Source organism: Chiloscyllium punctatum, chromosome 11 (genome assembly GCF_047496795.1).
Source record: "Chiloscyllium punctatum isolate Juve2018m chromosome 11, sChiPun1.3, whole genome shotgun sequence".
NCBI classification, from domain to species: domain Eukaryota; kingdom Metazoa; phylum Chordata; class Chondrichthyes; order Orectolobiformes; family Hemiscylliidae; genus Chiloscyllium; species Chiloscyllium punctatum.
Genome location: NC_092749.1, coordinates 33,243,994 through 33,257,916, shown reverse-complemented (window position 1 = coordinate 33,257,916; position 13,923 = coordinate 33,243,994). Strand labels below are relative to the sequence as shown.

Here is a 13,923-nt window from a genome sequence, read left to right as displayed (position 1 = left end):
CCCCTTTCCACGCCCCTTCTGACATGACCATCCTTGACTTCACCCATTGCCACAACAAACCAAGCCATAAATTGGAGTGACAACACTTCATCTTCTGTCTGGGCAGCCTACAGCCCAGATGACGCAACACTGATTTCTCCAATTCCAAATAACCTCCCTTTCTGCCACCAACTCCTTTCCCAAACCCTTCCCATCCCTTCCACCACTCCTAGGTACCAGCCGGATCCATTCCTCCCATTGACAAACCAGGTCGTACCGTCTACCTATCTTCACCTATCCCCACTTCACCATCCTTCCCCCCCACCCTCCTTTATCAGCAGCTCCCTCTACACCCACCCCAGTCCCGAAGAAAGGTTACATCCGAAACGACGACTTCTCCACCTCCTGATGCTGCCTGGTTTGCTGTGTTTTTCCAGTCTCCTGCTTGTCTACTTTGGACTCCAGCATCTGCAGTTTTTTTGTCTCTAACCAAGAGTATGATGGAGGCAGAATCAATTGGAGCCTTCAAAAGACAATTATGGATCACAGCATTATTACAGATACTTAACATTCCATATCTTCTCCACCATCAAAAGGGGCAATCATCTGGAGACTTGCACTCGTTGGGGGAGGTGGAAGTGGTGGATGGGTGAGTTGGTGGTGGGATTCCCATGATCTACTCCTGCTCCTATTAGGTTTGGATGTTACCAGCCCAGGAAGCTGCTTCTGCTCTATAAGGGAAACCATATTTTTTTCCTCAGAGAAAGCACCTCGGTGACCTAGCATTTACATTTTCTTATTTAACCTATTTTTCTAACTAACCTGTTCAGAGTTGCTATCACACACCTCTGAGGCAGGTGCAACTTCAACCTGAGCATCCTAGTCCAGGGGTAGGGACACTACCATAATTATACACACAGCGATAATAGGTTACAGCTGAAAATGTTTTGTATTCTACATAATAACCTCATCTAAAAATTTGATATGCTCGTTCAGTCTTTCCATTCCAAAAATTGACCTTTAAACAGAGATTTGTGTAATGGAAATGATTGAGGCAAAGCTGTTAGAGGCTTAGCTGGCAATTGCAACCAACGATTGAAATGATGACTCAGGTTGAGAAAATAAGGTGTCATTTTAAAGGTAGCTGCAATTTAATGTTCACATCTGTATAACATTTCATTGGTAAAATTGTACTAAGTTCTACATTGCTTAATTTGTTGAATAGTTTGCAAAAGTCATTATATAGGCAGATAGTGTGGAATATTATGGCCCGTAAAAGTAAGGTGGCTAGATAGTGACCCTGCACTTTTTGACAAAGCATTAATTGTTATATTCTCCTGATTATATTTTGCATCCATCTTCAAATCAACAAAGATGTGCGTACTCTTCAGGTTGAAGGCCCAATTAGAGAGCCTTAAGCCTTATAAGGACAACATCTCACTGGTGAAAAGTGGACACTGCTGCTGTAGGAGAGGGAAGGCAACAGTGGCTTTACCCTAGGCACCATTTGAAGGGGTTTTACTTTCTTAAAATGTGGTCAACGCTACCATGGCCTATGGCTGAAGCTGTGATTTGTTGATCTTTGCACCTCCAGTGCAGGGGAAGGGGAAACTTAGAGAATGTAGGGTTTCTGGTTTGCGATCAGTAATTTGTTCATTTTCTAGATGGTTTGAATCACCCTCAAATCCCTGGTTCTGACACTGGACTTATTTAATGAATGTGAAATGAAGAAGACAGTAGACAGGTGTGACAGGGCAAAAGGATCTCCGTGTTTTTTTAACTACCAAAAGGGTACTCGATAGTTAGGGGAATTGACAGGAGATTTTGTGGTCAGGATCGGGATTCCCGGAAGGTATGTTGCCTCCCTGGTGCCAGGGTCCAGGATGTCTCTGATCGGGTGTATTAGGTTCTAAAAGGGGAGGGCGAACAACCAGAAATCATGTTACATATTGGCACTAATGATATAGGCGGCATGGTGGCACAGTGGTTAGCACTGCTGCCTCACAGCGCCAGAGACCCGGGTTCAATTCCCGCCTCAGGCGACTAACTGTGTGGAGTTTGCACATTCTCCCCCTGTCTGCGTGGGTTTCCTCCGGGTGCTCCGGTTTCCTCCCACAGTCCAAAGATGTGCAGGTCAGGTGAATTGGCCATGCTAAATTGCCCGTAGTGTTAGGTAAGGGGTAAATGTAGGGGTATGGGTGGGTTGCGCTTCGGCGGGGCGGTGTGGACTTGTTGGGCCGAAGGGCCTGTTTCCACACTGTAAGTAATCTAATCTAATCTAAAAAAGCCAGAAAAGGGATTGAGGATATAAAATGTGATTTCAGAGAGTTAGGATGGAAGCTGCAAAGCAGGACGAACAGAGTAGTGTTCTCTAGTTTACTACCGGTGCCACGAGATAGCGAGGCAAGGAACAGGGAGCGGGCACGTGGCTACGCAGCTGGTGTAGGAGGGAAGGCTTCAGATATGTAGATAATTGGGATGCCTTCTGGGGAAGGTGGGACCTGTACAAGGAGGACAGGTTGCATCTGAACTGGAAGGGGACCAATGTCCTGGGTGGAAGGTTTGCTCAAGTAGTTCGAGAGGGTTTAAACTAGTATGGCAGGGGGATGGGAACCTGCGCTGTATGCCGGAAGTGAGAGTTGATGCAGATGAGGCAGTAGCAAGAGGTAGACCAGCTAGAGGGATGGATTTTCCTGAGAAGGAACCAAGGGATCAGGTAAAGTGTGTTTGCTTTAACGCAAGGAGTATCAGGAATAAAAGTGATGAACTTAGAGCATGGATCAGTACCTGGTGCTATGATGTTGTGGCCATAACGGAGACATGGGTTTATCAGGGGCAGGAATGGTTGCTGGATGTTCCAGGGTTTAGAGCATTTAAAAAGAATAGGGAGGGGGGAAAAAGAGGAAGGGGTGTAGCACTACTAATCAGAGAGGGTATCACAGCTACAGAAGCTTCCATTGTCGAGGAAGATCTGCCTACCGAGTCAGTATGGGTGGAAATTAGGAACAGCAAGGGAGCAGTCACCTCGTTAGGGGTTTACTACAGGCCCTCCAATAGCAGCAGGGAGACTGAAGAAAGCATAGGTTGGCAGATTTTGGAAAAGTGTCGACGTAGTAGGGTTGTTGTAATGGGTGACTTTAACTTTCCCAATATTGATCGGAACCTCCTTTGAGCAGAAGATTTGAATGGAGCTGTTTTTGTAAGGTGTGTTCAGGAGGGTTTCCTAACTCAGTACGTTGACAGGCTGACAAGGGGAGAGGCCATTCTAGACTTGGTGCTCAGAAATGAGCCGGGGCAGGTATCAGATCTTTTGGTGGAAGAGCATTTTGGTGATAGTGACCACAACTACCTCACATTCTACATAGCTATGGAGAAGGAGAGGATTAGACAAAATAGGAGGATATTTAATTGGGGAAGAGGAAACTATGATGCAATTAGACATGAGTTAGGAAGCATGGACTGGGAGCAATTGTTCCATGGTAAAGGCACTATAGACATGTGGAGACTGTTTAAGGAACAGTTGTTGCAAGTGATGAATAAATATGTCCCTCTGAGACAGGCAAGAAGTGGTAAGATAAAGGAACCTTGGATGACGAGAGCGGTGGAGCGTCTCGTCAAAAGGAAGAAGGTAGCTTACATAAGGTGGAGGAAGCTAGGGTCAAGCTCAGCTCTAGAGGATTACAGGCAGGCGAGGAAAGAGCTCAAAAATGGTCTGAGGAGAACCAGAAGGGGGCACGAGAAAGGCTTGGCAGAACGAATTAGGGAGAACACAAAGGCATTTTACACTTATGTGAGGAATAAGAGAATGGTCAAAGAAAGAGTAGGGCCAATCAAGGATAGCATAGGGAACTTGTGTGTGGAGTCTGAGGAGGTAGGGGAAGCCCTAAATGAGTTTTTTGCTTCTGTCTTTACGAAAGAAACAAACTTTGTAGTGAATGAAACCTTTGAAGAGCAGGTGTGCATGCTGGAATGGATAAAGATAGAGGAAGGTGATGTGCTGAAAATTTTCTAGGAGAAAGTGAGGACTGCAGATGCTGGAGATCAGAGCTGAAAATGTGTTGCTGGAAAAGCGCAGCAGGTCAGGCAGCATCCAAGGAGCAGGAGAATCGATATTTCGGGCATGAGCCCTTCTTCAGGAACCTGAAGAAGGGCTCATGCCCAAAACATCGATTCTCCTGCTCCTTGGATGCTGCCTGATCTGCTGCGCTTTTCCAGCAACACATTTTCAGTGCTGAAAAGTTTGTCAAACATTAAGATTGACAAGTCGCCAGGCCTAGAGCAGATTTGTCCTCGGCTGCTTTGGGAAATGAAAAATGCGATTGCTTCGCCACTTGCGAAGATCTTTGCATCCTCGCTGTCCGCTGGAGTCGTACCTGAGGACTGGAGAGAGGCAAATGTAGTTCCTCTCTTCAAGAAAGGACATAGGGAAATCCCCGGCAATTACAGACCAGTAAGTCTCACGTCTGTCGTCTGCAAGGTGTTAGAAAGGATTCTGAGGGATAGGATTTATGACCATCTAGAAGAGCATGGCTTGATTAAATGCAGTCAACATGGCTTTGTGAGGACAGATCATGCCTCACAAACCTTATAGAGTTCTTTGAGGATGTGACTAGAAAAGTTGATGAGGGTCGAGCTGTGGATGTGGTGTATATGGACTTTAGCAAGGCATTTGATAAGGTTCCCCATGGTAGGCTCATTCAGAAGGTCAGGAAGAATGGGATACAGGGGAACTTAGCTGCCTGGATACAGAATTGGCTGGCCAACAGAAGACAGCGAGTGGTAGTAGAAGGTAAATATTCTGCCTGGAAGTCTGTGGTGAGTGGTGTTCAACAGGGCTCTGTCCGTGGGCCTCTACTCTTTGTAATTTTTATTAATGACTTGGATGAGGGGATTGAAGGATGGGTCAGCAAGTTTGCAAACAACACAAAGTATAAAGGGCTGTTGTAGGCTGCAGCGGGATATTGACAGGATGCAGAGATGGGCTGAGAGATGGCAGATGGAGTTCAACCTGGATAAATGCGAGGTGATGCATTTTGGAAGATTGAATTTGAAAGCTGAGTACAGGATTAAGGATAGGAGTCTTGGCAGTGTGGAGGAACAGAGGGATCTTGGTGTGCAGGTACATAGATCCCTTAAAATGGCCACCCAAGTGGACAGGGTTGTTAAGAAAGCAGATGCTGTTTTGGCTTTCATTAACAGGGGGATTGAGTTTAAGAGTCATGAGATCTTGTTGCAGCTCTATAAAACTTTGGTTAGACTGCACTTAGAATACTGCGTCCAGTTCTGGTCGCCCTATTATAAGAAACATGTGGATGCTTTGGAGAGGGTTCAGAGGAGGTTTACCAGGATGCTGCCTGGACTGGAGGGCTTACTTTATGAAGAGAGGTTGACTGAGCTTGGACTTTTTTCATTGGATAGAGGCATAGATAGAGTCGATAGCCAGAGACTATTTCCCAGGGCAGAAATGGCTAACACGAGGGGTCATAGTTTTAAGCTGGTTGGAGGAAAGTATAGAGGGGATGTCAGAGGCGGGTTCTTTACACAGAGAGTTGTGAGAGCATGGAATGCATTGCCAGCAGCAGTTGTGGAAGCGAGGTCATTGGGGACATTTAAGAGACTGCTGCACATGCATATGGTCACAGAAATTTGAGGGTGCATACATGAGGATCAATGGTCGGCACAACATCGTGGACTGAAGGGCCTGTTCTGTGCTGTACTGTATGTTCTATGTTCTATAATGCAAGAACTAAAAAGCAAATTCAATAAAACAGTGAAATTGACACAGTTATACAGAGGACGGTTTAAGATACACTATTAAACTGAATACAGGTTAAACACTATTAGAACTAAACAGCAGGTTTTTATCACAAACTCTTATTTGGCTTCCTATCCTTGGGGTTTCCTGCACTGTAACCACCCACCTCTTCCTCCTGGCAAGCTAGGTTGGAAACTTTGGGGTCTCAGGAATTAAGCTCACCACTGGGGAGAATTTGCAATTTTGAAGTACAGGTAGTTGTTCCCACTTGCCATACCGGGTGCCTCGCTGAAGACTTCGGATGATGTAGGCCTTGAGTCTGGTTTGAGTCCACTGATGTGGTAGAATGTGTTTTGGATTTATCAGGTGAGTACTGGGTTCTTCTTGCTTTCTGGCGGTTTTTGCAAGCTGGTTTTCACCTCAGGATGTGCCTGAGGCCTTGTGATGTCGGTCTGGTGGGTAGTTTTCAGAGATTGTCAGTACTCACGTCTGTTGGTCATGGTCAGTCACCGTTGATTTCCCCTGGTAAAGAACAGGCCTGTGTCAGTCGGTGTTGAAATTGCCATCAGGATCCCTCTTCTGGAGATGGCTCTGGGGATTGCTGTTCGGGTGGGGGTAGCTATCTGGGATCCTTCTCCCGGTAGTAACTGTGGGGAATAACTCAACTCTGCTGAGATAAGGGCCTGCAATTATACTGATCACAGGTCCCTTATCTTGGCACAAAATCCGTTATTCCTACAATAGTCTCTTTGCTGTTTCTTTCAAGATGAATTGGTCTACCCAATTATCAAAGTAGATGCAAATGTTCTGTGTTTATGTGATTGAATATCCATTGAAGTTGGAGGTCTTGGAGTGTGCGCAGACACCATGTTGTTTGAATTTAGTTTGTCATAAAGGATAGTTCATTTCTATTGTAGGACTGAGGTATGAATAAGTTTCCAGACAGACTGTCCATGTGACTGTATCTTTTCAACATAGCTCCGCTGCTGGGGTTTTCTTTGTTAAGTTTATTTTAGAAAAAAAAACCCTCCAAGGTTCTAATAGAAGTTCAGTAATTTTAGATGGGAGGGAATCTTCTCAAAATGATTGAGAGTTTTGCTCTTACCAAAGGTAACCTGAGCTTCCCAACTGCCCCAACACTCAACACTACCCCATCTGAGCCAGAACCTGACCAATCAACTCCACTGCCAGATTTTCCTCAGAATGGGACCTATCTGTCCTCAGGACGATCCAAATCTGCCAAAAGTAGGGACTTAATTGTTCAATTTGGCTACACATAACTAGTGCATAGTTGTTGCCTTTGTTGGCACATCTCCACAAGACTGATTGGAAACATACAAATCACTGGTCCAACACCTTCACATCAACACTTCCATCAGGTCCTAACCTTAAGATTAGCTCTATGGCACCAGATAGTTTCCACCCAAATGATTTTAAACCTTTGGCCATAGTGGTATTGTTTTAGCACTTGTAGATTATTATTTACGAAATCACTTACAGTTCCACTAAGTCCAGAAGATCAATGAAGGCTTTAGATTCAATTCTCTCCAAAGAATCGCTCTGGGAAATATCACTGAAACGTAAGGACACAAAAAAAAACAATTTATTCTATCACCTGCAAAATTAGTACTCTACATTCACATCTAAACTGGAGCTGAATAAAGTTTATGAATTGAATATTTTATCTCGATCAATTTGTACGGTTATGTTAGGCTGATATTTACCACTGAGTACCAGAAATTATTTCATACAACAGTCCTACGACTTTTACCTGATTCCAAAACTGTGGAGGACTCTCCTTCAGCCTCCTCTTCCTGCTAACAATCAGCAGGATTTTAAATTCCAAACTTTGTATCAGAAATATCTCTTACAGCTAGGAACTGCATTCAAGAGTAACAACCTGACATTTTCAAATGCTATTTCTTAATTAATTAAGTTAATTAGGATGTCTAGAGGTGTGGCAAAATTTAAAAGTACTAGTAGATTTTCAGTGGCATTGTTAATGGTGAGGGAGTCATTTTATAAAAATAATGACATTATGCCACGTAGCATTAATGGGAATATAGACTAATAAACTTTAAGACATTTCTGAGACATGAAAACATTTTGAAGGAGTCCAGGATCTGGGTCACATAATTGCGTTGAGGTCACAACATTCAGCATATTTTGAAAGGGCGAGAGTTTTAAGGACTTGTGAGAACTAGGAGCGTGTCAAGTGGCTTGATAGGCTGGGTACCAGACCATACAGAACCTCATCACCTCAGGAGATCTCCCACCCATAGCCTCCAACCTCATCGTCCAGGAACCCCGCACTGCCCGGTTCTACCTCCTTCCCAAGATCCACAAGCCTGACCACCCTGGCCGACCCATTGTCTCAGCCTGTTCCTACCCCACTGAACTCATTTCTACCTACCTCGACACTGTCCTATCTCCTCTAGTCCAGGAACTCCCCACATACGTTCGAGACACCACCCACGCCCTCCACCTCCTCCAAGACTTCTGTTTCCCCGGCCCCCAACGCCTCATCTTCACCATGGATATCCAATCCCTCTACACCTCCATCTGCCATGACCAGGGCTTCCAAGCCCTCCATTTCTTCCTCTCCCGAAGTCCCCAACAGTACCCTTCCACCAACACTCTCATTCGTTTGGCCGAACTGGTCCTCACCCTTAATAATTTCTCCTTCGAATCCTCCCACTTCCTCCAAACCAAAGGGGTAGCCATGGGCACCCATATTGGCCCCAGCTATGCCTGTCTCTTTGTTGGCTACGTAGAACAGTCCATCTTGCATAATTACACCGGCACCACTCCCTCTTCCTCCGCTACGCTGATGACTGCATTGGCGCCATCTCGTGCTCCCACGAGGAGGTTGAGCAATTCATCAATTTCACCAACACATTCCACCCTGACCTTAAATTTACCTGGACCATCTCTGACACCTCCCTCCCCTTCCTGGACCTCTCCATCTCCATGAATGATGACCGATTTAACACCGACATTTTTTACAAACCCACCGACTCACACAGCTACCTGGATTACACCCACCCTACCTCCTGCAAAAATGCCATCCCGTATTCCCAATTCCTCCGCCTCTGCCGCATCTGCTCCCAGGAGGATCAGTTCCACCACAGAACACATCAGATGGCCTCCTTCTTTAGAGACCGCAATTTTCCTTCCCACGTGGTTAAAGATGCCCTCCAATGCATCTCGTCCATGTCCCGCACCTCCGCCCTCAGACCCCACCCCTCCAGGACAGAACGCCCCTGGTGCTCACCTTCCACCCTACCAACCTTCGCATAAACCAAATCATCCGCTGACATTTCCGCCACCTCCAAACGGACCCCACCATCAGGGATATATTTCTCTCCCCATCCCTTTCCGCCTTCCGCAAAGACCGTTCCCTCTGTGACTACCTGGTCAGGTCCACGCCCCCAAACAACCCACCCTCCAATCCTGGCACCTTCCCTGCCACCGCAGGAATTGCAAAACCTGCACCCACACCTCCTTCCTCACCTCCATCCAAGGCCCTAAAGGAGCCTTCCACATCCATCAAAGTTTTACCTGCACATCCACCAATATCATTTATTGTATCTGTTGCTCCCGATGCGGTCTCCTCTACATTGGGGAGACTGGATGCCTCCTCAAGGAGCGCTTTAAGGAACATCTCTGGGACACCAGCACCAATCAACCACACTGCCCTGTGTACCAACATTTCAACTCCCCCTCCCACTCTGCCGAGGACATGGAGGTCCTGGGCCAACTTCACCGCCACTCATTCACCACCCGACGCCTGGAGGAAGAACGCCTCATCTTCCGCCTCGGAACACTTCAACCCCAGGGCATCAATGTGGACTTCAACAGTTTCCTCATTTCCCCTTCCCCCACCTCACCCCAGTTCCAAACTTCCAACTCAGCACTATCCCCATGACTTGTCCTGCCTGCCTATCTTCTTTTCCACCTATCCACTCCACCCCCCCCCGACCTATCATCTTCATCCTCTCCCCCACTCACCTATTGTACTCGATGCTACTTTCTCCCCACCCCCACCCTCCTCTCATTTATCTCTCCACCCTTCACACACTCTGCCTGTATTCCTGATGAAGGGCTTTTGCCCAAAAAGTCGATTTTACTGCTCCTCGGATGCTGCCTGAACTGCTGTGCTTTTCCAGCATCTCTAATCCAGAATTTTATAGACAACAGCCAGTCCATATTACACAGTAAGATGTGGAGGTGCTGGTGTTGGACTGGGGTGTACAAAGTCAGAAGTCACACAACACTAGGTTATAGTTCAACAGTTTTATTTGAAATCACAGGTTTCGGAGTGTACCTGTGATTAAGTGACTTCACCTGACAAAGGACCAGCACTCCGAAAGCTTATGATTTCAAATAAACCTGTTGGACTATAACCTGGTGTTCTGTGACTACTGACATGCACAACTATTAAAAACATTTGCCATTGAGTAAATGTTGCACTCTCCCCTTCCAATATTTATTCCACTTTTGATGCCTGTAACACATTTTAAAGTTTTTTTTTGTAATTGACTACAAATTTGTCCTATTGTCATAACTCTGGGCAGCTATGTACAAGGTCTAACTCAAACTTTGTTTTTTGCATGTTTTTATTGTGAGATACCTATATAATGATAAATGAAGGTTTATTCACTGAAAATGTCAACACCCTAGAATTTCATGAAATTTACAGCAAGCTTGCTGACTTTATTGAGCATCTAGTGTCATTAGTATGTTAAATGCAATGTTAAACAGAAGTCAAGATAAACAATTAGGCTTGAGAAAATTGTAGGGCTTACACAGTGGGTATTGTTTAATGAAGGCAACACAGGGTCTCACAAGTCCTGCCGAGATGAGGGGAGCACTCCATTGTCTTCCCAGGGAAGACATGGTACATTAAATACCAGTTTTGTACATAATTGAGCAGCAGCAGGCCTTCACAGGATCAAAGACCCATGTGGAAGGAAGTCCCAATCCAGAAGCTATCACCAATCAAGGCTGGCAGCTTTTCATTGATGGGCATTGCCAATGGGTAGGTGTGACTGCTGAGTTACTTAACCATCTTAGGCCTACGATCACCATGAATGCAGGCACTGGTGAGCAATGGCAGGATGGGATTGGAGGAATCGAGTGTCCAGCCAGGGAGGGAGGGGTTAGCAGCAAGGACTGGAAGGGTGATTCATAGTGATCCACCCCCTTCCCAATGCTGGGTTGCCTGATCAGGGATTGAGTACTTTTGAACATTGGATTTGGGGTTAATAAATAAGAGTTTCTACTGAATCACCTTCAAAGATTAAAGAAACTTAGACGTAGTGTTAAACTAGTGTAAAGTGTCCTCATTTTTTTTGTGCTGAAATTTGGTGTTACATTGTCTTGCTATCATTTATTTTGCTGTAAGTTTTTTTTGGGAAACTCACAGTCATTGTTTACCAGAATGTAAAGTGACAATCAGTATCATATGTGTTTAACTAACTTGGAGTTCTGTCCTCTTATGCACTAGTACATGGTGTTCAAACCAAGTAGGCAGCAAACCACCATATCTTTTTGGAGACAATTATCCAACCATCTCTTACTATATTAAGCTAACTCTACTTATACAGAGAGATGATTAAAGAGTAGCTCAGATCTAAATATAGAATTCCACTCAACCAAAACCATACTCAACTATTCCTAATACATGAAGTTCGAATTAGCCAATTTATCTACCATTCACTCTGTGTACAGTTTAGTGGACAAAACAAATACTTATTCAGGTCCACTGTATAGCATTCTAACTTAACACTTTTCCAATTCTACACTATTAATATGAAAAAAAATTAAAGAGACTTTAGATTTGTCTTTGAATACACAAAACAGTTAAACAAAGTGCTGTGATTGCTCGCAATATGAAATAATAACAGAAAATTCTGGAAAAACTGGGTTTGACAGTATTTGTGAAGATAAGAGAGTTCATAATACAGGTCAATGTCCTTTCATCAGACACTGGAAACGTTAGAGATGGAAATAGTTTTGACGCAATTGAGAAGGGGCAAGGATGGGAAAAAAGAACAGAAAGAAGGGAATGTGATATGGGGGTAAGGAAGGAGGAATCAATTAACAGAAGGATTACTTCTGCAAACTCAAGTGAAGTAATAAAGGGAATTATTACTTGTGAAACAACAGTAAATGCCCACTGCTCACTGCCCACATACGATTAATACACAGTTATCAGTGCAGGCTAGGTTCAACTTGTTCCAGCTTTGCCTCCTGCTGAGTAATGCCACCCTCAATAACAAATTTAGCGCTGGCTGCACGGTTTAGTCATAAAGGTGAATTGGCAGCACAAAGTTTGTGAGCAGCTTCCAACAGAAGCAATAGACATGTTAATTGTACATTGTGATCCCCTTTGTACATTTTCAGGACTTTCAAATATTTACAGTCTAGTAACTTGATCCAAAATAAGAATTCTTGAATAAGATATGCCTTTCATACACGTCAATAGTCCACAAAGGACTACTGCAAGTAAAGTTATTGCTGATTGGAAGCAGCATGTTACAATCAATATTTGTTACAATTTGCTGCAACTAGTTTGGTTTTAGTTTGTCAAAAATAACACTTCAGTCTTGTACTTTAGGAATTTTAGGTTGAGTTTCTCTTCAGCTATCATGAATGAAGACATGCAAGTCAGTCAGTGCATTTGATAACATCATCAACCCCACTTAAATAAAGAGTACAAATGTAAATAAATTTCAAGCATAACTTTCAGAACATTTATTGCTTTTTGCATATTTATTTCCATGGAATTTATTTCTTTATATGGAGCTTTAAAGACATGACTTGCAATATTTGTAGATGGAAACACTGCAGCAATACAAGGGGCATTTTTATTGACTTTCTAATTTCAAAATTGAGGATCAATATAATCACGTCTGATTTTTAATTAACCTCTACACCATAAATGCATGTCACATTTACATCAAATTACTTAGGTTTATCTCTCCAAACTTTGATTGAATTGATCCACATATCAAACTCTAAATAAGCTTTTAGTAATGTGCCCAGGTAATGATGGTTAGGTACGACAACACCTAATTGAAGTCATACCTGGTACATAGGAATATGGTTATGGTTGTTGGAGGTCAATCATCTCAACTCCAAGATATCTCTTGGAGGAGTTTCTCAGGGTAGTGTCGTAGACCCAACCATCTTCACCTGTTTCATCAAAGATCTTCCATTCAGCATAAAATCAGAAGTGGAGATGTTTGGTGATGATTGCACAATGTTCAACACCATTTGTGATTCCTCAGATACTGAAGCAGTCCAGCTCAAATACAAGATCTGGGCATTAACCACGCTTGGGCTGACAAGCAGCAAGTAAACTTCATGCCCCACAAATGCCAGGCAATGACTATCTGCAGCAAGAGACATTCTAACCACCAATCCTTGACATTCATTGGTGTTACTATCACTGAATCTCCCACTATCAACATCTTTGGGGTTACCCTTGACCAAACACTTAACTGGACTCACCATATAAAGACAGTGGCAACAAGAGCAGGTCCGAGGTCAGGAATACTGCAGGAAGTAAATCATCTCCTACTCCCCAAAGCCTGTTTACCATATATAAAGCACAAGTCAGGAGTATGTGCTGCAAGGATGGGTGTAGATCTAACAACTCTCAAGAAGCTTGACATCATCCAAGTTGAAGAGCCCATTTTGTTGGCACCACATCCACAAATATTCACTTGTTCCACCACCGACGCTTAATAGCAACAATATGCACTGTAGAAATTCACCAAAGATCCTCAGTAGACAGCACCTTCCAAATTCACAACAACTTCCATCTAGAAGGACAAGGGCAGGCAATACATGGGAACACCACAACCTGCAAGTTCTCTTGCAAACTACTTACCATACTGACTTGGAAGTATATCGCAGTTCCATCACTGTCACTGGGTCAAAATCCTGGTATTCCCTACCTATGGGTATTGTTGGTCAACTTGAAGCACATGGACTGCAGCCAATCAAGAAAGCAGCTTGCCATCACCTTCTGAAAGGCAACTTGGGATGGTCAATAAATGTTGGCCAGCCAACAATACCCAGATGCCACAATAAGATCTATTTTTTGCCTTTATACGTGGCAAACCCCTGTTTACACCTTGAGATTGTAGAGGACCCTAATATTGCGTGTATGTAAGTAG

The 13,923-nt window shown here is 44.1% G+C and overlaps 1 protein-coding gene across 1 annotated transcript in view; it reads right to left on the bottom strand.

Annotated features, from left to right (window-relative positions):
- Positions 1 to 13,923, bottom strand: part of LOC140482657 (lutropin-choriogonadotropic hormone receptor-like) — a 111,449-nt gene that overhangs the window by 59,609 nt on the left and 37,917 nt on the right. The window contains exon 3 of the mRNA XM_072580160.1: positions 7,233 to 7,307. Within this exon, the coding sequence (XP_072436261.1) occupies positions 7,233 to 7,307 (75 nt within the window). The remainder of the gene's footprint in view (positions 1 to 7,232; positions 7,308 to 13,923) is intronic.